The following is a 22,905-nucleotide window of genomic DNA, read 5'->3' on the forward strand; positions in this document are numbered from 1 at the left end:
CCTGGGGCTGCCTTATATACACCGCATATGTCCCCCCCCCGCCCCCCCCCCCGGGGATGGGACGGGGTGGGGGGGAGGCTGAACCCGGAGTCACAGTCCTCACACCGTATCACGTTCAGGCAGACAGACGGAGCTGTTTGTCATTTTGTTATGTCTTTTCAAGGAGGCTGACCTGACTTCCAAACTAAAACGACATGTTCCCTTAGAACACCAAACATCTGCCTTCTCCCCACGCACACACACACACACACACGCACATTCACACACACACACACGCACACACACACACACGCACATTCACACACACACGCACACACATACACACACACACACGCACATTCACACACACACGCACACACACACACACACACACACACGTGGGCACAGGGTGCATTGGCCACGTTTGAGATTGTGGGTCCTTGAACTGCACGAACGCTCTTAATATTATAACATCGTTCCCGATTTCAGATAGCGAGGAAGGTCCAGTTTTTACCGGGAATTAAAAACAAAAAAATCCTTTGATGTGATTTCGCACTCCTTGTGATCAGCCAAAATCCATTTTCTTCCATTTTGTGCGGACCCCTGATGTGTGACTGATTTCAGTCGGTTCTGGAGGAGAAGCAGTGTCGTCTTGTGATATGGGACACAGCTGAAACAGCCACTGTGGGGGTCTGTTATCGTACTTTCGACTCGCAGAACTTTGAGATGTTTTGCTTGCGGCAATAAGCTAACAGTCCCCTGATAAAAGACGCTCCGCTTCTGGAATACTCTGTAGAACGTTTTCAGCATTAAAAACAGGGGAAAAAATAATAAAAGGAAAAATCAAGACTGTTCGTTAATAAATCATCTAGTGTATGCATTTGCCAACGGCGATGATTAAACTTGCAATTTTACATTTTAATAAAGAAACCCAAGTTCATGATATAGATATGTTTTGCATAAATATCAAGATGTGCAGAAATATTATGCTTTCCAAAACTACACAGAGCCAACAGTTTTTCATGATTAAAAATATAAGTTTTTTAATACTCAGAAAGACTCACAAAAGTGTTGCTTTGAAATGCATTATAAATCTAAGAGGCAGAGGACACACAGGGGGCACACGTATCAGCTTCCTGTGATTTACATGCAGGCCAGGTGTGTCAAACTCAGGTACGGAAGGGCCACAGTTCCTCCAGGTATTTGTGAGCGGCCAGTTAAGGCCTTGAGGACCAAGTCTCGGGTGTGGAAACTACAGAAACCAGCAGGCACTGCGGCCCTCCACGACTGCACTCTGACTTCCCTGCTGTGCATTATGTTCTATTGACCGTGGAGAAGCAGGAAGTGGCATTCTGTTGACATGGCAACGCAATTTTTAAACCCACAGATTTCGCCTTCGGCGTGCCGGTCTAGCCCTGACCTTTATCTCTGTACCTAGAGCAGAGGTGTCCATCACTTGCTTTAGCAAAACAGAAGACATTTTGAAATTCTCTGACCACCTTCGTCTTGCTTTCATACAAATTCCAGCATGCTTCACGCCACGGTGTGAACTGGCAACAGTACATTAAAACATTAGATAAGGAAGCTACCTCCACTGTTTCCGGGAGACGAATAATAGTTCTGGACCATGTCAGATGACACTGTTGCGGGATAATGTAATTCAGTGCCACTAATTGTGTGTGTGTGTGTGAGAGAATGAGAGCGAGTGTGAGTGTGCGTGTGTGAGTGTGCGTGTGTAAGGTTGACAGGATGAGTGTGTGCATGTCGTGATTGTGAGTGTGCGTGTGTGAGAGCGTGCACGTGTGTGTGTGTGCATGTGTGTGGGAGCGTGCGTGCCTGTGAGAGCGTGCATGTGTGTGTGTGTGTGTGCGTGTGTGTGAGTGTGCGTGTGTGTGTGAGTGTGCATGTGTGTGTGTGTGTGTGTGTGCATGTGTGTGAGTGTGTTTGCGTGTGTATCAGAGTGTGCATGTGTGTGGGAGCGTGCATGTGTGTGTGTGCATGTGTGTGTGTGTGTGCATGTGTGAGAGTGTGCATGTGTGTGTGTGTGTGTGCGAACTGGAGATGGATCAAGCAGGTGCTTCCGAGGCGTTCGCATCGTCACACTGGTAGATGTTCTCCACGGCCTTCTCACTCTCTGGAGTTGGGTGAGTCGAGTCAAAGTTTACGTAGAAGACAGAGGAGGGGGCGCTTCTCTGTGCCCTAGAAAGAGAGGAAGACCATGCTGCGTGTAAGAGGAAGCAAACAACCATTATCATGTCATAGAATCACCATTGTTCTGTCATCCAAACACCATTATTACGATGGTTATGCCATCACTTTCTTTAGCTAACGCTGTTTCCGTCTGCAGGCATCGATAGAGCTAGCACAGTTAGATATCATCTATGGGTGTGAAGTATGTCACTTCTTTACATGGGTCACACTGCAGGTTTTGTGTAAAAATGCTCTTGGCTGGTTATACTGTGTATGTAGAGCAGTACTTAAGAGAACACACAGTTTACACGGTGCACAGTGAAGTGCACAGTGAAGTGCACGTAGAGCTCAGTGCAGGTGTCCCAGTCTCCCCCCATTGAAGTACTTACATCCAAAAGAGCGGACGTTTGTTTTGCTTTTTAAGTCCTAAACAGAAAGACAAATGGTAATATGAATAAACACTTCAGTTTTTTAAAATTTGTGGTTTCATGTTTTGTGCTTAGTTTGTCACTTCCCCAAAATACACAAGGCACATTCAGAAGCCGTGTGTGTACTTGTGCATGCGTACAGGCGCGCGTGAGTGTGCGTGTGTGCTTGTGTGCACATTGTGTGTGTGTGCGCGCGTGTTTGCGTGCATGCAGTTGTGTTTGCACGTGTGTTTGTGTGCGTGCGTACGCACATGCACGTGTGTGTGTTTGCATATACTCACGCATCATGAAGAGGAAAATGGCCACCAGAAGGAGCACTAAGAGAAGAGGCACTAAAATGACCGCAAGGAGGTGGCGCCTGTTGGCTTCCTGTGCAATGGCAGAACAGTGGAGAGTAGGGTGGGTGTGGTTAGGAAGCTGGGATTGTACCCAGAGGTTGCAGGTTCAATTCCCTTAACACTTAACCTGAATTTCTTGTCCAGCTGTATGAATGGATGCTGCGTCAAATTGCGTAAATTACTCTGTATGAGAGTGTCTGCTGAATGCCAGCAAAGATCATATCAACTGGAACACAGTATTGTTTACAGGTGAGAGACACTGTGCAATCACCTTTTATTGCATTCAAAGACTTGTTGAAGATGTACATTTACCTTTTCCACATTTATAAACAAGGACATAATTTTAAAAACCCTGTTTTGGCACAAAGTGAAATTTTATTTCAAAGCAAATGAGCGCTGTCCATTCTGTGAAGATATTCACATCAGGTTTGTTTTTTGCTTAACTGTTATATTGGATAAGATGTAAAAATTGTGGCTTCACAAAAAACAATACCAAACTCCTCCTTCAGAGGGCAGTGTAAGATCTTTGTTGCTTTCCACAGAGGTGAAAAAAATCCAGGTTTAGAGAGTAAAAGTCCTCCATAGTATTCTGTTCCCCTCACCTGGATTTGCTAATCAGCACAATTCTTCTTCAGTCAGAAGGTAGAACTAATTAGTGAAATCAGCCGGCTGAGTTCATGGGTGGAAGAAACGCACGCCAGGACTTTCATTTTCTGACCGACTAGACTTTCCCATTCTGCCATTAAACCACTAAGAGTAAGTTTTAATATAACTACTAAATGATTTCTTTATTTATTTTATCTTTAGTTTTAATGGTTTTAGTAATGATTGGAATTTTTAGTACTTTTGTTTATTTATTTATCTATTTTATTTATCTTATTATGTTTATCTACTGTCTGTGTTGTTTTTAAATTGTGTCAAGATGGATGACTCTACTGCAAACCAAATCTACCTACGGGTACAAATAAAGTCACCTGAACCTGAACCTGGTGCTCACCTCTTGGGCCTGTAGAGCGGTCTGACTTGACTCGCCTGCGGGCCGCTGAGTTTGGCTGGACTGATCCGTTCTCCGCTGTGGAGACTCGGAGTGAGCTGAGGCAGAGCTCCCGATCCCTACAACAACAAAAACCGTGCAGCAGCTTACAGCAGGAGCTGTGCAGCAAGGCCTGATCCGTTTCAGGACTTCGTGCCATCTCTTCTGCACTTATTTTACTGGCTTGGTCATTTCTTGACCTGACGTTTGTACAAGCACCAGCTAGAGTCCCATGGGTACTCAAATCTGGACCTCGGATCCAAATCCAGCCCTGGTTTTCCTTTCCCACAGGCAATTAACTGAACAATTAGTGCTACTGATTGGCCAGACTGTGTTCACACCTGACTCCCAGGTAAAGGGAGGGTGGAAAACCAGCAGGTCTTGGACCTCGAGGGCCATGATTTGAGTAACGGGGAGCTAGACTATGCAGACTGCAGGTGCACCCTAAAGATTTTACTGAGCTCAAGTACAGGAGCGAAGCAGCATCGTTTATAGAGCTGTCAGAAAACTGAAGCTAAGGTAATCGGTTGGAACAAACCCCCCCCCCCCCCCCCCCCCCCCCCGAGGACCGGAGTTGTACACCCCTGGCTTTCTGGGATCAGACTTAAACTGCTACCGTATGCCCAACCTGTACCCGAACCCATTATCCCAGTAATACTACGTAACACAAAACTATGTAACTGTCACGGAGAAGGCTCAAACGTAGCACAGGTGTGGAACTCCGGTCCTGGAGGGCAAACGGAAAATCTGAACACAGGGGAATCACACAAGTGCTGATTGGTTTATTTTGGAAATACAGAATGTACCTTGAGTAATAGAACAATACTATTGTGTACATTTGGGGAAAACCTTTTTATTATTATTTTTAAGGTGTTAACACAGTGTTATATTGTCAGTGAAGAGACACACACACACACACAGTGCTAAAATGGCTGTACCTGCTGTTGTCCTGTCAGGAGCATTCTCAGTGGTTGTAAACTGAATTGTCCCTTGATTTCCTGTAACATGATTGACACACACACGCACGCACACACACACACACGTTTGTATTACTATACATGTGAGGACTTCCCATTGACTTACATTCATTCCGTAACCTCTAACCCTGACCCTAACCCCAACCCCAACCACTACATGCCTAACGGTAACCCTAACCTTAACCTAATTCTAACCCTAACCCTAAAACAGCCTCATGAACTTGTGGGGACCAGCAAAAGGTAATAATAATTTTCTTCATCTTTCTATCCATGTGGGGACATTTGGCTCTCACAAAGATAGTAATACATGTCCACGCACACAATGCACACAGAGTAAAGGCTGAATGTAATTCATCTGACAAATGTTTTCCTATGATATGAAAAAGATTAAGATATAAAATAAAAAATGTATAATTTTAAATTCTGATGAATTGCCTGTGTAGCATTTATGAAATAAAATCTCATATCCAAAGATCTGCCTACCTTTTAGAATAGTCAATTCAAAGTTGAGTTTCAGGTCGTTGAACGGGCCTGGAATCTCAACCCTGCACCCGTAGATCCCGGAGTCGTTCTCCGTCACGTTGATGATGGTCAGCGACACGTCTCCCTCCTGAACCCCGCTCTGTAACCGGTATCTGTCCGATTCGCTGAAGGTCACTTTTTCTCCGTCGGTGGAAACGATTGTGTTGCTGCATTCGAACGTGGAAAACTCGCCTCTCCCCCAGCACGTTTCCGTGAGCCCGTTAGCTATGGTGTCATAGTGGCAGGGCAGAGTAACCGACTCCCCGGATTTACCGATCAGCGTCGGCATCGAGCCCTCGCACACTGGAGATGTGAGGAGAGGAGGGAGAACAAACAGGAGCTCAGCTTTAAAAAATGTTCTTTCTGCAAATACTTTCTTACAAATTTCTTCCATTGGTTGTGAACAGAGGTCAGTTTAAAAAAATATATATCTGAAAGAATTGTTTTAATTTTTTCCCGTTTTGCATCTATTACAATATTGTAAAGTTGAATACACTCCCATTTTCATTTTGTGCAATCAGTTCCTTGACCTCATTACCTTAACTTACAGGAACATCTGAAGAGTTTATCGCTAACTTTTGATTGCCGTTTGTCAGATGAGGCTTTGGGAGGTGCTCACAGTAGTATTCTATTTTTTAAAATTCAGTATTTAGACCAATAACAGGCCGATGTAGGTAGCAGGGGTGCACGATGAGTCATCTCATACAGCACGTCAGTTTAATATTTTAGTTTTGTACTTTTAGGCATACATTTTTTCAGGCTTAATCAGTATGACTATGCTGTTGGATTTAATTAAACAGGGCGGTTTGTAATGGTGCCCTGCTCGATTGGAAAGGAATACAGTTGCATTACAGGAATCGCTACGTTGCTTTGCTGGAAAGGCCCCCCCTCCCCCTCCCCCTCCCCCTCCCCCTCCCCCTCCCTTCTCATATATCAGTCAGCCTCCGATCACAGAATCTCGAGCGCTTGCTGCACACGGAGCGTGTCTTCGCACTTCAGGGCGTGTTTGAGAGCTTACCTGGGAACAGGTGGAGGAGCATCTGGTTCAGGAGGATAGAGCTGTAGAGTGCGTTCATGGCGGCGTGAGTGATCGCGGAGACGCTGCGCTCGCAGCTAGGCGCACGAACACGGATGCAAGCGCACAATGAGCTGCACGCTAGCCCTGTGGTCTGCTGTGGACCCTTCCTCTGTCAGTCACATGACTTCCTTTTTGTGTTCTGTGTTCTCAGTGCTAAAACCATGTTTTTTTTTTTTTCTTTCCTAATTAATCTTTATTTAACTTTCACTTTCACTCAGCATCTCTGAAACTCTGAGGTTTGACAAGGCCTCAGGCCTGTGGGGGTATTTATTTTTGGCCTCTCACACACTCAGAACAGGGTGCGGTGGGACCTTTACTGCTTGTTTTCCACTGCGCAGTAGACCGCTGCTTGACTTCTTTGCCTGGCTTTATTTATTTCATGCAGACACACAGAAAGGCTCTCGGCCAGGACTCAAACTCTGTGCCTTCCTGTTGTTTGTTGCTAAATGCAATTAAAATAAGTTAGACTGTAACCTAGAAATGGCTCCTATTACAATTGACTAGAATGCTATAATCTACAAATGAGTGATTTCTTCTCTTTACATACATACAGTTTTATATAGGCATTTTACTATACTGGTATTTTACATTTTACATTTTACATTTTAACTGTATTTGGTAAATTGCAGGCAACATGCAGCTTTGTCTATTTTCTCTTGTCCGAAACCGATGCTGTTTCTGACACGCCAGTACAGTACAGACACACCAGCAGGAGCACGCAGCAGTTTTGTGTCATATTTTAATGTTTGCCTTGAACAAATTTACAGCTTACAAAGGGTATGGTACACCTCTACAGTATACAGTTTGCTGTCTCCATGGCAACAGGCACCGGGGTCAGAGAAACGGGTCTCTGGGGTGTAGGGGGTGTGTTTCTGGGGCAGCTCTGATTCGGCGTTCAATCGTATTCACTGACCGTCCTCAGATTGGGAGAGCGCGGTCGTGCGCTCACTTTCCTTTGACACGCGCGACGTCAAACCGCCACTTCCTGTGACGCCGCGGCCGACGAGCGTTCCCGCCGCACACACCCGTCCGTCTGAGGGCGGCGCTGCCCGGACTGAGGAAGCAGCCTCAGTCTCAGAAGTTCACCCGACCGACCAGCAGGGGGAGCCGAGAGCCGCAGTTGTGTTGCAGCTGACCGAATCTCTCCCTCTGTGGGGGCAGACGCCAGCGTGGCTCAGGGCCTGTTTATAAACCCAAACTCAGAGGGGAACAGGGGGCTGAGGAGCGGGGGTGCTGAGGGGTTTGGGGAAAGTTTGCAACTCTCCTGTTGTTTTTTTTTTTTTTGGGGTCGGTTCCCTTTAAAGGAGTACCATGGTGATTTTCACACTTTCTCGGTTTTATGTGCTATTTGCACAAGAGGCATTGAAGAAACACAATGAGTAAAGTATTAAATATGTCCGTTCTGTATTTCTGGAGAAATATGCGTTTTAAATTTATCGTCCTATTTTCAACCGGTTGAGAAAGTTGTCAACTTGGTGCGTCACGAACACAGTAACCACTCCCCTTTCCACGCCCCGTAAACCCATGGATGACTCGAGACCCATAGTTTGCGCCGCTGGCTTACAGGCAAGACAATGCAAATATTTGACTAACGTTAGGTTCACTTAAATTAGAGTGCCTTTTAAGGACTATTAGATTATTTCTGGTTATATTCATTTAGCTAGATAGCTAACGTTAACTAGCTAGGTAGTTTGCTTTCATAAGGCAATGTTATCGATAACGTTAGCTAGCTAGTTTGCTTTTATGAGGATATTATAGTTGTGTGTTTATCTTAACTTGGCTAGCTAGATAGCGAAAATTATAATTGGATATAAGTCAACGTCCTTACCTTAGCTATCTATCAATACTTGATATACTACTAAGCTAGCTAGCTTGTGATAAGTGTCTCAAAAAGAGCGCGTATCATGGGGGTAGCTATGGTAACGGGGCACGGTCTGTCAATCATAGCTAACTGACTGTTCTCATTACCACGCCCAGACCGTTCGGGTGAACTTTTATAGTGGGAAATTTAGGCTTAGAAAAATACGTTTTAAAGTACATTGAAATGACTGAATAATAAAAAAATTATGCACATTTGTTTTGTTGTTGCCTAAAGACAACTGGGAAGTGTCACGTTCAACCTCCATGTTACTCCTTTAACACTTTCTGTTGATGCTGAGATATGGGAACTTCCCACACCCACGGGAGGCTCAGTTCCTGATCTGGACAGTGGGGGCGCTGTGGTCCAACTGCTCGGCACTTCTGCGCTGCTTCTCCTGACGGGACCTCAGTACTGTGCGCACAAAAAAAAAAAAAGGAGGTACGGGAATTTATAGAGCTTAACTTCCACTCCACGATCCCTGAGACTCTGAGTCACCCACAACCAACAGTCTGCTTCCCCATTTTGAAAATACGCTGAGGACAGAGGGGCGGATTCAACCGCAATCGGCAGGAAGAAATCATAGGATTACACTGAAATCCTAAACGAGCGTTCCTAAAACCCGCAAGCCATTGGTCAAATTAGCAGCCATGTTGGCTTCAGGCAGGGTGCAGTCCGACCCGTTTGGTATTTGCTGATATTTAATACATTTCCTCAGTACCTACCAAGAATTACAATGACGATCAGGCCTGGGATGAATATCACTGCTCCTATTCGAATGACGTTTCCGCTGAACGTTTGAGAAATCTCCTGAAATCAAACAGAAAAATGGGGAGTGTAAATGTACAGGAAACCTACTGAAATTCTCAGTTTTCGGAGATATTAAATTGTAAGCGAAACTGAAATAACAAGCATAACTTGTTGCTCGGTCTCAAGCGAGATGTTCTTGCTGACTTAGTAAAGCTGCGTTCTCTCGGCACAACCCTTACCTGATCTTGGACCGGGACGTCCGAGTTCCCTGTGTCTACAGGTGGAGTTGTCCCCTTCCCTGTTCAATACAAGTAATTGAGTTTTATGGGTGAATGAAGACCTACAGGTGCAGGAAACCATGTAGTATCTGTATCACCAGTACAGCACAGTACAGCATGCTCAAAGCCTGAAAGGCACGTTCTCAGGTGTGCAGTAATTCCATCACTGTGTGGAATGTTACTGAAGTGGGGGGACTATGCATAAAAAACACTGTGTATCACAGGATGTAGCTGTAAATGCCCTTAAATTAAAACTGACAGTCTGCACTTTAAACTCATATTCATTGTTTCATTTCAAGTCCAATGTGCTGGAGTACAGCTGGAAAACAGCAATAATTGTGATGCTGGCCAAATATATATGAACTGCAGGCACACACACATACACACATACACACACAAGCACTGCTGGAGAAACTGACCTCGTTGAGCATCAGAATAAGACACAGGTAGTTTGGTGGTGATTAGGGATGCGTTTGATTCAGGTACACCTGGAAAACATGCTCCTGTCAGTTTTTACACCTGTACCTCTTAAATCCCAAACCTCTCACCTGCCAAATTAATGTAATGTAATGAAATGAAATGTTACGGGAATGTTTTCTGATGGTAAGATTAAGGAACTAAATGTCCTTTGTTTCATTTTAATATTTACAGATTTTTAAAAAAAAATCTGCCCCCTGTGCATACGTTATAGTAATTTTTTTATATTAACTACATCTTCACAAAAAATGAACGATACTTTAATTGTTCAAAGTGGTCAAGCATAGGTAAATTGCAATCGTTAACTATATGTGCTGTTTTGCTTGGAATTAAGATGAGAATAATATATATTGATTGTTTTTGCTTAAAATTTATTCTTATATTGCTTTAAAGTTCCAGCAATGTCCCTGGTTGAAACACAAAGCCTCATTCACTTACTACAGCTCTGAAATTGCTTAAAAACAGTACAAGCGTTCTTTCATCCTGCTATGAGGAAAACGGCACCCTGTAGCGCCCTTACCTTTTAGAATAGTCAAATTAAAGTTGTGTTTCACGTCTTTGAACCAGCCTGAAATCTCCACCCTGCACCCGTAGATCCCGGAGTCGTTCTCCGTCACATTGATGATGGTCAGCGACACGTCTCCCTCCTGAACCCCGCTCTGTAACCGGTATCTGTCCGATTCGCTGAAGGTCACTTTTTCTCCGTCGGTGGAAATGATTGTGTTGCTGCATTTGATCCAGGGAACCTCGCCTCTCCCCCAGCACATGTCTGTGAGCCGTTTGATGTCTTTGATGTCATAGTGGCAGGGCAGAGTAACCGACTCTCCGGTTTTACCGATCAGCGTCGGCATCGAGCCCTCGCACACTGGAGATGTGAGGAGAGGAGAGAAAACAAGCAGGAGCTCAGCTTTAAAAAGTATTCTTTCTGCAAATACTTTCTTACAAATTTCTTCCATTGGCTGTGAACAGAGGTTAGTTAAAAAAAATATATATCTGAAAGAATTGTTTTCATTTTTTCCCTTTTTGCATCTATTACAATATTGTGAAGTTGAATACAATCCCATTTTTGTTTTGTGCAATCAGTTCCTTGTCATTACCTTAACTTACAGGAACATCTGAAGAGTTTATCACTAACTTTTGATTGCCGTTTGTCAGATGAGGCTTTGGGAGGTGCTCACGTTAGAATTCTATTTTTTAAATTCAGTATTTAGACCAATAACAGGCCGATGTAGGTAGCAGGGGTGCACGATGAGTCATCTCATACAGCACGTCAGTTGAATATCCCTGTTTTTTACTTTTAGGCATTTCTTCAGGCTTAATCAGTATGACTATGCTGTTGGATTTAATTAAACAGGGTGGTTTGTAATGGTGCCCTGCTCGATTGGAAAGGAATACAGTTGCATTACAGGAATAGCTACGTTGCTTCGCTGGAAAGGCCCCCCCTCCCCCCTCATACATCAGTCAGCCTCCGATCACAGAATCTCGAGCGCTTGCTGCACACGGAGCGTGTCTTCGCACTTCAGGGCGTGTTTGAGAGCTTACCTGGGACCAGGTGGAAGAGCATCTGGTTCAGGAGGATAGAGCTGTAGAGTGCGTTCATGGCGGCGTGAGTGATCGCGGAGACGCTGCGCTCGCAGCTAGGCGCACGAACACGGATGCAGCAAGCACACAATGAGCTGTACGCTAGCCCTGTGGTCTGCTGTGGACCCTTCCTCTGTCAGTGACATAACTTCCGTTTTGTGTTCTGTGTTCAGTGCTAAAACCATGATGCTATTTTCTTTGTTGTTTCTTGATTAATCTTTATTTAACTTTAACTTGGACTCAGCACCTCTGAACCACTGATGTTTGACAAGGCCTCAGGCCTGTGGGGGTATTTATTTTTGGCCTCGCACACACTCAGAACAGGGCTGCGGTGGGACCTTTACTGCTTGGTTTCTACTGCGCAGTAGACCGCTGCTTGACTTCTTTGCCTGGCTTTATTTATTTCATGCAGACACACAGAAAGGCTCTCGGCCAGGACTCAAACTCTGTGCCTTCTTGCTGCGAGGCGACTAGGCCACTCTGAACCGCCGTGCCGTGCGTGGAAAGGGTTCATATGGGACTGCACTGTAAACCAATATGCCCAGATAATTACAAAATCCAAAGCTAGTGGGATGTCATTATTATGTCTGCAATGGCATTACATCTGGATCCTGGTGTTTGTTGCTAAATGCAATTAAAATAAGTTGTTAGACTGTAACCTAGAAATGGCTCCAATTGTAATTGACTAGAACGCTATAATCTACAAATGAGTGATTTCTTCTCTTTACATACATACAGTTTGATATAGGCATTTTACTATACTGGTATTTTACATTTTACATTTACATTTTACATCACATTACATCACTGTATTTGGTAAATTTCAGGGAACATGCAGCTTTGTCTATTTTCTCTTGTCCAAAACCGATGCTGTTTCTGACACGCCAGTACAGTACAGACACACCAGCAGGAGCACGCAGCAGTTTTGTCGTATTTTAATGTTTGCATTGAACAAATTTACAGCTTACAAAGGGTATCGTACACCTCTACATATTTACAGAATATACAGTTTGCTGTCTCCATGGCAGCAGGCACCGGGGTCAGAGAAACGGGTCTCGGTGGCGTGGGGGGTGTGCTTCTGGTCTGACTCGGGGTTCCCACTGTGACTGATGCCCACGGGATGGCGAATGCCACGCCATTTTGTGTCCTGCTTGCCGTTGTTTCTTTTTTCCCTCCCAATTTGCAGCGTCCAATCGTATTCACCGACCGTCCTCAGATTGGGAGAGCGCGGTCGTGCGCTCGCTCTCCTTTGACACGCGCGCCGTCAAACCGCCACTTCCTGTGACGCCGCGGGGGGAGCCGGTGAGCCGAGAGCCGCAGTCGTGTTGCAGCTGACCGAATTCCTCCCTCTGGGGTGGCAGACACCAGCGTGGCTCAGCGCCTGTTTATAAACCTAAACTCAGAGGGGAGCGGGGGCGCTGAGGGGTTTGGGGAAAGTTTGGAACTCTCCTGTTGTTTTTTTTTTTTTTTTGGGTCGGTTCCCTTTAAAGGAGTACCATGGTGATTTTCACACTTTCTCGGTTTTATGTGCTATTTGCACAAGAGGCATTGAAGAAACACAATGAGTAAAGTATTAAATATGTCCGTTCTGCATTTTTGGAGAAATATGCGTTTTAAATTTATCGTCCTATTTTCAACCGGTTGAGAGAGTTGTCAACTTGGTGCGTCACGAACACAGTAACCACGCCCCGTAAACCCATGGATAACTCGAGACCCATAGTTTGCGCCGCTGGCTTACAGGCAAGACAATGCAAATATTTGACTAACGTTAGGTTCACTTAAATTAGAGTGCCTTTTAAGGACTATTAGATTATTTCTGGTTATATTCATTTAGCTAGCTAGCTAACGTTAGCTAGCTAGGTAGTTTGCTTTCATAAGGCAATGTTATCGATAACGTTAGCTAGCTAGTTTGCTTTTATGAGGACGTTATAGTTGTGTGTTTATCTTAACTTGGCTAGCTAGATAGCAAAAATTATAATTGGATATAAGTCAACGTCCTTACCTTAGCTATCTATCGATACTTGATATACTGCTAAGCTAGCTAGCTTGTGATAAGTGTCTCAAAAAGAGCGCGTAGCATGGGTGTAGCTATGGTAACGGGGCACGGTCTGTCAATCATAGCTAACTGACAGTTCTCATTACCACGCCCAGACCGTTCGGGTGAACTTTTATAGTGGGAAATTTAGGCTTAGAAAAATACGTTTTAAAGTACATTGAAATGGCTGAATAATAAAAAAAATTATGCACATTTGTTTTGTTGTTGCCTAAAGACAACTGGGAAGTGTCACGTTCAACCACCATGTTACTCCTTTAACACTTTCTGTTGATGCTGAGATATGGGGACTTCCCACACCCACGGGAGGCTCCGTTTCTGATCTGGACAGTGGGGGCGCTGTGGTCATACTGCACAACACTTCTGCGCTGCTTCTGCTGACGGGACCTCAGTACTGTGCGCACAAAAAAGGAGGTACAGGAATTAGAGCTTAACTTCCACTCCACGATCCCGACTCTAAGGATGAAATATGAATCAGAGCATGTATACCTAGCATTTAGAGCATATTTATGTGTATAAACAGGTCATCATGATGCGCGGCAAGCAGAAAAATAGAACTGAAGCGAAAAACTACGCTTCAGTTCGCTTGTGTCGCACAAGTTTCGCACCCGGTTCGCGCCGCGTTCGCAGCTGGTGTAGAGGACGTCGCCCGCTGCTGTTGTAATAACAGTACTTCAACTACGCTTCACGTACGCGCTTGCGGCCGCTACGCGTGCGGTGAGTGTCCGGCTTGAGTCACCCACAACAAACAGTCTGCTTCCGCATTTTTTAAATACACTGAGGACAGAGGGGCGGATTCAATCGCAGTCGGCAGGAAGAATTCATAGGATTAAACTGAAACCCTTAACGAGCGTTCCTAAAACCCGCAAGCCATTGGTCAAATTAGCAGCCATGTTGGCTTCAGGCAGGGTGCAGTCCGACCCGTTGGGTATTTGCTGATATTTAATACATTTCCTCAGTACCTACCAAGAATTACAATGATGATCAGGCCTGGGATGAATATCACTGCTCCAATTCGAATGACATTTCCGTTGAATGTTTGAGAAATATTCTGAAATCAAACAGAAAAATGGGGAGTGTAAATGTAGAGGAGACCAACTGAAATTCTCAGTTTTTGGAGATATTAAATGGAAAGCGAAACTGAAATAACAAGAATAACTTGTTGCTCAGTCTCAAGCGAGATGTTCTTGCTGACTAGGTAAAGCTGCATTCTCTGGGCACAACCCTTACCTGATCTTGGACCGGAACCAGCACCGGGACGTCCGAGTTCCCCGTGTCTGCAGGTGGAGTTGTCCCCTCCCCTGTTCAATACAAGCAATTGAGTGCTCTGGGTGAATGAAAGCCTACAGGTGCAGGAAACCATGTAGTATCTGTATCACCAGTACAGCACAGTACAGCATGCCCAAAGCCTGAAAGGCACGTTCTCAGGTGTGCAGTAATTCCATCACTGTGTGGAATGTTTCTGAAGTGGAGGGACTATGTATGAAAACACTGCGTATCACAGGATGTGGCTGTAAATGCCCTTAAATTAAAACTGACAGTCTGCACCTTGACCTCATATTCACTGATTCATTTCAAGTCCAATGTGCTGGAGTACAGCTGGAAAACAGCAATAATTGTGACGCTGGCCAGATATATATGAACTGCACTGCACTCACACACACGCACACACACACACACACAAGCACTGCTGGAGAAAACATGCTCCTGTCAGTTTTTATGCCAAATACCTCTCACCTGCCAAATAAATGTAATGTAATGAAATGTTACGGAAATGTTTTCAGATGGAAAGGTTAAGGAACTAAATGTCCTTTGTTTTATTTTAATATTTACATATTGTTTTAAAATTTTGCCCCGTGTGCCTTCATTATAGTAATTTTTTAATATAAATTACATCTTCACAAAAAATGAACAATACTTTAATTGTTCAAAGTGATCAAGCATAGGTAAATTGCAGTCATTAACTATATGTGCTGTTTTGCTTGGAATTAAGGTGAGGATAACAAATATTGATTTGTTTTTGTTTAAAATTTATTTTTATATTGCTTTAAAGTTCCAGCAATGTCCCTGGTTGAAACACAGCCTATTCACTTACCACAGCTCTGAAATTACTTAAAAACTAAACAAGCATACTTTCATCCTGCTATGAGGAAAACGGTACCCTGTAGCGCCCTTACCTTTTAGAATAGTCAAATTAAAGGTTGTTGAACAAGCTAGAGTCCCATGGGTACTCAAATCTGGACCTCGAATCCAAATGCAGCCCTGGTTTTCCTTTCCCACAGGCAATTAACTGAACATTTAGTGCCACTGATTGGCCAGACTGTTCACACCTGACTCCCAGGTAAAAGGAGGGTGGAAAGCCAGCAGTTCTTGGACCTCGAGGGCCATGATTTGAGTAGCAGGGAGCTAGACTATGCAGACTGCAGGTGCACCCTAAAGATTTTACTGTGCTCAAGTACAGGAGCGAAGCAGAATCGTTTATAAAGCTGTCAGAAAACTGAAGCTAAGGTAATCGGTTGGAACAAACCCCCCCCCCCCCCCCCCCCAAGGACCGGAGTTCTACACCCCTGGCTTTCTGGGATCAGACTTAAACTGCTACCGTATGCCCAACCTGTACCGGAACCCATTATCCCAGTAATACTACGTAACACAAAACTATGTAACTGTCACGGAGAAGGCTCAAACGTAGCACAGGTGTGGAACTCAGGTCCGGGAGGGAAAACGGAAAATTTGAACACGGGAGTCACACAAGTGCTGATTGGTTTATTTTGGAAATACAGAATGTAATCTTTGTGTTTACTTTTTAATGGGTAACACATCCACAAAATATTCATACATCCTTTCTGACATAATTACCCTGAGTAATATAACGATACCATTGTGGTATCGATACATTTGGGGAAAACCTTTTTATTATTATTTTTAAGGTGTTAACGCAGTGTTATACTGTCAGTGAAGAGACACACACACACACAGTGCTAAAATGGCTGTACCTGCTGTTGTCCTGTCAGGAGCATTCTCAGTGGTTGTAAACTGAATTGTCACTCGATTTCCTGTAACATGATTGACACACACGGTTGTATTGCTATACATGTGAGGACTTCGCATTGACTTACATTCATTCCGTCACCCCTAACCCTAACCCCAACCACTACATGCCTAACAGTAACCCTAACCTAATTCTAACCCTAATCCTAACCCTATAACAGCCTCATGAACTTGTGGGGATCAGCAAAATGTCCCCACCTTGCATAATTTACCTCATCTTTCTATCCATGTGGGGAAATTGGCTCTCACAAAGATAGTAATACATGTCCACGCACACAATGCACCCAGAGTAAAGGCTGAATGTAATTCATCTGACAAATGTTTTCCTATGATATGAAAAAGATTAAGATATAAAATAAAAAATGTATAATTTTAAATTCTGATGAATTGCCTGTGTAGCATTTATGAAATAAAATCTCAAATCCAAAGATCTGCCTACCTTTTAGAATTGTCAAATTAAAGTTGAGTTTCAGGTCGTTGAACCAGCCTGAAATCTCCACCCTGCAGCCGTAGATCCCGGAGTCGTTCTCCGTCACGTTGATGATGGTCAGCGACACGTCTCCCTTCTGAACCCCGCTCAGTAACCGGTATCTGTCCGATTCGCTGAAGGTCACTTTTTCTCCGTCGGTGGAAACGATTGTGTTGCTGCATTTGGACCAGGGAACTTCGCCTCTCCCCCAGCACATTTGCGTGGGCCCGTTAGCTATGACGTCATAGTGGCAGGGCAGAGTAACCGACTCTCCGGTTTTACCGATCAGCGTCTGCATCGAGCCCTCGCACACTGGAGATGTGAGGAGAGGAGGGAGAACAAACAGGAGCTCAGCTTTAAAAAGTATTCTTTCTGCAAATACTTTCTTACAAATTTCTTCCATTGGCTGTGAACAGAGGTTAGTTAAAAAAAATATATATCTGAAAGAATTGTTTTCATTTTTTCCCTTTTTGCATCTATTACAATATTGTTAAGTTGAATACACTCCCATTTTCGTTTTGTGCAATCAGTTCCTTGTCATTACCTTAACTTACAGGAACATCTGAAGAGTTTATCACTAACTTTTGATTGCCGTTTGTCAGATGAGGCTTTGGGAGGTGCTCACGTTAGAATTCTATTTTTTAAATTCAGTATTTAGACCAATAACAGGCCGATGTAGGTAGCAGGGGTGCACGATGAGTCATCTCATACAGCACGTCAGTTGAATATTTCTGTTTTTTACTTTTAGGCATTTCTTCAGGCTTAATCAGTATGACTATGCTGTTGGATTTAATTAAACAGGGTGGTTTGTAATGGTGCCCTGCTCGATTGGAAAGGAATACAGTTGCATTACAGGAATAGCTACGTTGCTTCGCTGGAAAGGCCCCCCCTCCCCCCTCATACATCAGTCAGCCTCCGATCACAGAATCTCGAGCGCTTGCTGCACACGGAGCGTGTCTTCGCACTTCAGGGCGTGTTTGAGAGCTTACCTGGGACCAGGTGGAAGAGCATCTGGTTCAGGAGGATAGAGCTGTAGAGTGCGTTCATGGCGGCGTGAGTGATCGCGGAGACGCTGCGCTCGCAGCTAGGCGCACGAACACGGATGCAAGCGCACAATGAGCTGTACGCTAGCCCTGTGGTCTGCTGTGGACCTTTCCTCTTTCAGTGACAACTTCCTTTTTGTGTTCTGAGTTCAGTGCTAAAACCATGATGCTATTTTCTTTGTTGTTTCTTGATTAATCTTTATTTAACTTTAACTTGGACTCAGCACCTCTGAACCACTGATGTTTGACAAGGCCTCAGGCCTGTGGGGGTATTTATTTTTGGCCTCACACACTCAGAACAGGGTGCGGTGGGACCTTTACTGCTTGGTTTCCACTGCGCAGTAGACCGCTGCTTGACTTCTTTGCCTGGCTTTATTTATTTCATGCAGACACACAGAAAGGCTCTTGGCCAGGACTCAAACTCTGTGCCTTCTTGCTGCGAGGCGACTAGGCCACTCTGAACCGCTGTGCCGTGCGTGGAAAGGGTTCATATGGGACCGCACTGTAAACCAATCTGCCCAGATAATTACTAAATCCAAAGCTAGCGGGATGTCATTATTATGTCTGCAATGGCATTACATCTGGGTCCTGGTGTCTGTTGCTAAATGCAATTAAAATAAGTTGTTAGACTGTAACCTAGAAATGACTCCTATTATAATTGACTAGAACCCTATATCTACAAATGAGTGATTTCTTCTCTTTACATACATACAGTTTGATATAGGCATTTTACTATACTGGTATTTTACATTTTACATTTACATTTTAACTGTATTTGGTAAATTTCAGGGAACATGCAGCTTTGTCTATTTTCTCTTGTCCGAAACCGACGCTGTTTCTGACACGCCAGTACAGTACAGACACACCAGCAGGAGCACGCAGCAGTTTTGTGTCATATTTTAATGTTTGCATTGAACAAATTTACAGCTTACAAAGGGTATCGTACACCTCTACAGTATTTACAGAATATACAGTTTGCTGTCTCCATGGCAACAGGCACCGGGGTCAGAGAAACGGGTCTCGGTGGCGTGGGGGGTGTGTTTCTGGGGCAGCTCTGACTCGGGGTTCCCACTGTGACGGATGCCCACGGGATGGTGAATGCCACGCCATTTTGTGTCCTGCTTGCCGTTTTTTTTTTTTTCCCTCCCAATTTGGAGCGTCCAATCGTATTCACCGACCGTCCTCAGATTGGGAGAGCGCGGTCGTGTGCTCGCTCTCCTTTGACACGCGCGACGTCAAACCGCCACTTCCTGTGACGCCGCGGCCGACGAGCGTTCCCGCCGCGCACACCCGTCCGTCTGAGGGCGGCGCTGCCCAGACTGAGGAAGCAGCCACGCGTTCACCTGAGCGACCAGCAGGAGGAGCCGGTGAGCCGAGAGCCGCAGTTGTGTTGCAGCTGACTGAATCTCTCCCTCTGTGGGGGCAGACGCCAGCGTGGCTCAGGGCCTGTTTATAAACCCAAACTCAGAGGGGAACGGCCCCGGCTGAGGAGCAGGGGCGCTGAGGGGTTTGGGGAAAGTTTGCAACTCTCCTGTTTATTGTTCTTTTTTTTTTGGGTCGGTTCCCTTTCACACTTTCTGTTTATGCTGAGATATGGGGACTTCCCACACCCACGGGAGGCTCAGTTTCTGATCTGGACAGTGGGGGCGCTGTGGTCCAACTGCTCGGCACTTCTGCGCCGCTTCTCCTGACGGGACCTCAGTTCTGTGCGCACAAAAAAAAAAAAAAGGAGGTACAGGAATTTATAGAGCTTAACTTCCACTCCACGATCCCTGAGACTCTGAGTCACCCACAACCAACAGTCTGCTTCCCCATTTTGAAAATACGCTGAGGACAGAGGGGCGGATTCAACCGCAATCGGGAGGAAGAAATCATAGGATTAAACTGAAACCCTTAACGAGCGTTCCTAAAACCCGCAAGCCATTGGTCACATTAGCAGCCATGTTGGCTTCAGGCAGTGTGCAGTCCGACCCGTACGGTATTTGCTGATATTTAATACATTTCCTCAGTGCCTACCAAGAATTACAATGATGATCAGGCCTGGGATGAATATCGCTGCTCCTATTCGAATGACGTTTCCACTGAACCTTTGAGAAATCTCCTGAAATCAAACAAAAATGGGGAGTGTAAATGTACAGGAGACCAACTGAAATTCTCATTTTTTTGGAGATATTAAATGGTAAGCGAAACTGAAATAACAAGCATAACTTGTTGCTCGGTCTCAGGTGAGACGTTCCTGCTGACTTAGTAAAGCTGCATTCTCTGAGCACAACCCTTACCTGATCTTGGACCGAAACCAGCACCGGGATGTCCGAGTTCCCCGTGTCTGCAGGTGGAGTTGTCCCCTCCCCTGTTCAATACAAGCAATTGAGTTTTCTGGGTGAATGAAAGCCTACAGGTGCAGGAAACCATGTAGTATCTGTATCACCAGTACAGCACAGTGCCTGAAAGGCACGTTCTCAGGTGTGCAGTAATTCCATCACTGTGTGGAATGTTTCTGAAGTGGGGGGACTATGCATAAAAAACACTGCGTATCACAGGATGTGGCTGTAAATGCCCTTAAATTAAAACTGACAGACACTTTGACCTCATATTCATTGTTTCAGTTCAAGTCCAATATGCTGGAGTACAGCTGGAAAACAGCAATAATTGTGACGCTGGCCAAATATATATGAACTGCACTGCACGCACACACACACGCATGCACACGCACACACACGCACACACGCACACACACACACAAGCACTGCTGGAGGAACTGACCTCGTTGAGCATCAGAATAAAACACAGGTAGTTCGGTGGTGTTTAGGGGTGTGTTGGATTCAGGTACACCTGGAAAACATGCTCCTGTCAGTTTTTACACCTGTACCTCTTAAATCCCAAACCTCTCACCTGCCTAATAAATGTAATGTAATGAAATGTTTTCAGATGGTAAGGTTAAGGAACTAAACGTCCTTTGTTTTATTTTAATATTTACAGATTTTAAAAAAAATTTTTTGCCCCCTGTGCCTTCATTATAGTAATTTTTTTATATTCACAAAAAATGAACGATCCTTCAGTTGTTCAGAGTGATCAAGCATAGGTAAATTGCAACCATTAACTATATGTGCTGTTTTGCTTGGTAATTAAGATGAGAATAATATATATTGATTGTTGTTTATTTTTACATTGCTTTAAAGTTCCAGCAATGTCCTGGGTTAAAACACAGCCTATTCACTTACCACAGCTCTGAAATTACTTAAAAACGGTACAAGCATTCTTTCATCCTGCTATGAGGGAAACGGTACCCTGTAGCGCCCTTACCTTTCACAGTAATCAAATAAAAGTTGAGTTTCAGGTCGTTGAACCAGCCTGAAATCTCCACCCTGCACCCGTAGATCCCGGAGTCGTTCTCCGTCACGTTGATGATGGTCAGCGACACGTTTCCCTCCTGAACCCCGCTCTGTAACCGGTATCTGTCCGATTCGCTGAAGGTCACTTTTTCCCCGTCGGTGGAAACGATTGTGTTGCTGCATTTGGACGTGGGAACCTCGCCTCTCCCCCAGCACATTTCCGTGAGCCCGTTAGCTATGATGTCATAGCGGCAGGGCAGAGTAACCGACTCTCCGGTTTTACCGATCAGCGTCAGCATCGATCCCACGCACACTGGAAAAACAAGCAGGGTAGCAGACGCTTAGTGGCTCAGATTTAATAAAAAATAGTAATAATTTTTAAAAAGAATCACAGTTTGACTATTCCCCCCCACTGCAGTTTTCAGATTCGTCTTTGATTATTCGCAAACCCTGCACGTGTAACAGACGAGTTTTTCAGTGTTAGGACTTACCTGACAATACGGACAAAGTAGTACAATAGAATACTGCGCACAGACGACGCATTCTCCCCAGTAGTCAAATGCAGAGGTAGGCAAAGGCAGAGTCTTTAACTACTGCCCACGGTAAGTTCTTCTAACCAAAAAAAAAAAAAAAAACAGAAGCAGCAATGCTTTGCTTTTTTAGACACTTCCTCTTTTCGTTAGGTATGAGCATATTCCAAATGGGCTCCATTAAAGTGCAAAACTTAATGTCGAACATAGTCTAATCAGAAAACGTGAAATGGAACTATGAGCACTTTGTGGGAGATTACTGAAATCGACGGTGGCTCACATCCCGGTTTTACGTTCTAACCTGAAAGTTGATAATGTGTTTGACGGAAGGCCAAAAAACAACGGAATGCAAGTGCCGTATGGTCAAGACGGACATATCTCGAAGTTTAAAGCTTAAAAACTTGATACTGTATCAAGTCATTATTTTATGTGTGGCATTCAATGGACATTTACAGCGCTTCCTAAGGAATGTGCTGCAAATATATTAACAAGATACTGCAACACAACTCCATAGATGGGCAACTGTACAGAACTGACCACTTGAAGAGAATTTTTATTTTTTCAAACGGCTTGTTTTTGTGGGCAATGGTCTATGGCGCCTTTCAGTTGTTGCCCACAGGAAGGCACCTGAACATTGCCCACAAAAACAACCCGTTTCAAAAAGTTTCTATCCCATGAGAACTCAACTCCTGCTGATAACCCTGTCTGCTGTCTGTCCTGCTCTGCTCTGTGTCTATGATGTCTCATACTGTACTATGTTAAATTGTCTGGGATGTCCCATGTTGTATTGTGTTAGAAATTACTGTGATGTTGGCATTAAATGTTGGGACCCTGCTGTTTATATGATTCTGTACCGCTCACAAATTCCACCAGCCTTGGCTGAATCTGAATCTGAATCTGAATCTGAATCTGAATCTGAATCTGAATCTGAATATGTCCCG

The 22,905-nt window shown here is 44.5% G+C and overlaps 2 protein-coding genes and 1 long non-coding RNA gene across 4 annotated transcripts; all 3 read right to left on the reverse strand.

The window, feature by feature from the left end:
- Positions 1-1,984: 1,984 nt before the first annotated feature.
- Positions 1,985-18,190, reverse strand: LOC118223349 (hepatitis A virus cellular receptor 1 homolog). The gene is made up of 7 exons (XM_035409759.1): positions 18,049-18,190; positions 17,030-17,371; positions 4,907-4,966; positions 3,933-4,048; positions 2,879-2,966; positions 2,559-2,595; positions 1,985-2,178 (listed from the first exon to the last, which is right to left on the reverse strand). Exons 1-7 carry the CDS (start codon positions 18,104-18,106, stop codon positions 2,046-2,048), a joined length of 834 nt encoding a protein of 277 aa, XP_035265650.1. The 5' UTR covers positions 18,107-18,190; the 3' UTR covers positions 1,985-2,045.
- LOC118223351 lies at positions 13,730-16,598 on the reverse strand. The gene is made up of 4 exons (XR_004764427.1): positions 16,536-16,598; positions 14,773-14,843; positions 14,509-14,593; positions 13,730-13,936 (listed from the first exon to the last, which is right to left on the reverse strand). It is a non-coding gene; the product is annotated as an uncharacterized LOC118223351 (long non-coding RNA).
- A 793-nt stretch (positions 18,191-18,983) lies between the features above and the next one.
- LOC118223350 (hepatitis A virus cellular receptor 1 homolog) lies at positions 18,984-22,044 on the reverse strand. 2 transcript variants are annotated; one of them, XM_035409760.1, is made up of 6 exons: positions 21,926-22,044; positions 21,406-21,747; positions 20,866-20,934; positions 20,382-20,452; positions 20,119-20,203; positions 18,984-19,806 (listed from the first exon to the last, which is right to left on the reverse strand). In XM_035409760.1, exons 1-6 carry the CDS (start codon positions 21,975-21,977, stop codon positions 19,724-19,726), a joined length of 702 nt encoding a protein of 233 aa, XP_035265651.1. In that variant the 5' UTR covers positions 21,978-22,044; the 3' UTR covers positions 18,984-19,723. The 2 variants fall into 2 exon arrangements, with proteins under 2 accessions (XP_035265651.1, XP_035265652.1); XM_035409761.1 differs by lacking the exon at positions 20,866-20,934.
- Between the last annotated feature and the right edge of the window lie 861 nt (positions 22,045-22,905).

The sequence above is a fragment of the Anguilla anguilla genome, chromosome 3 (genome assembly GCF_013347855.1).
Source record: "Anguilla anguilla isolate fAngAng1 chromosome 3, fAngAng1.pri, whole genome shotgun sequence".
In the NCBI taxonomy this organism is placed as follows: Eukaryota; Metazoa; Chordata; class Actinopteri; order Anguilliformes; family Anguillidae; genus Anguilla; species Anguilla anguilla.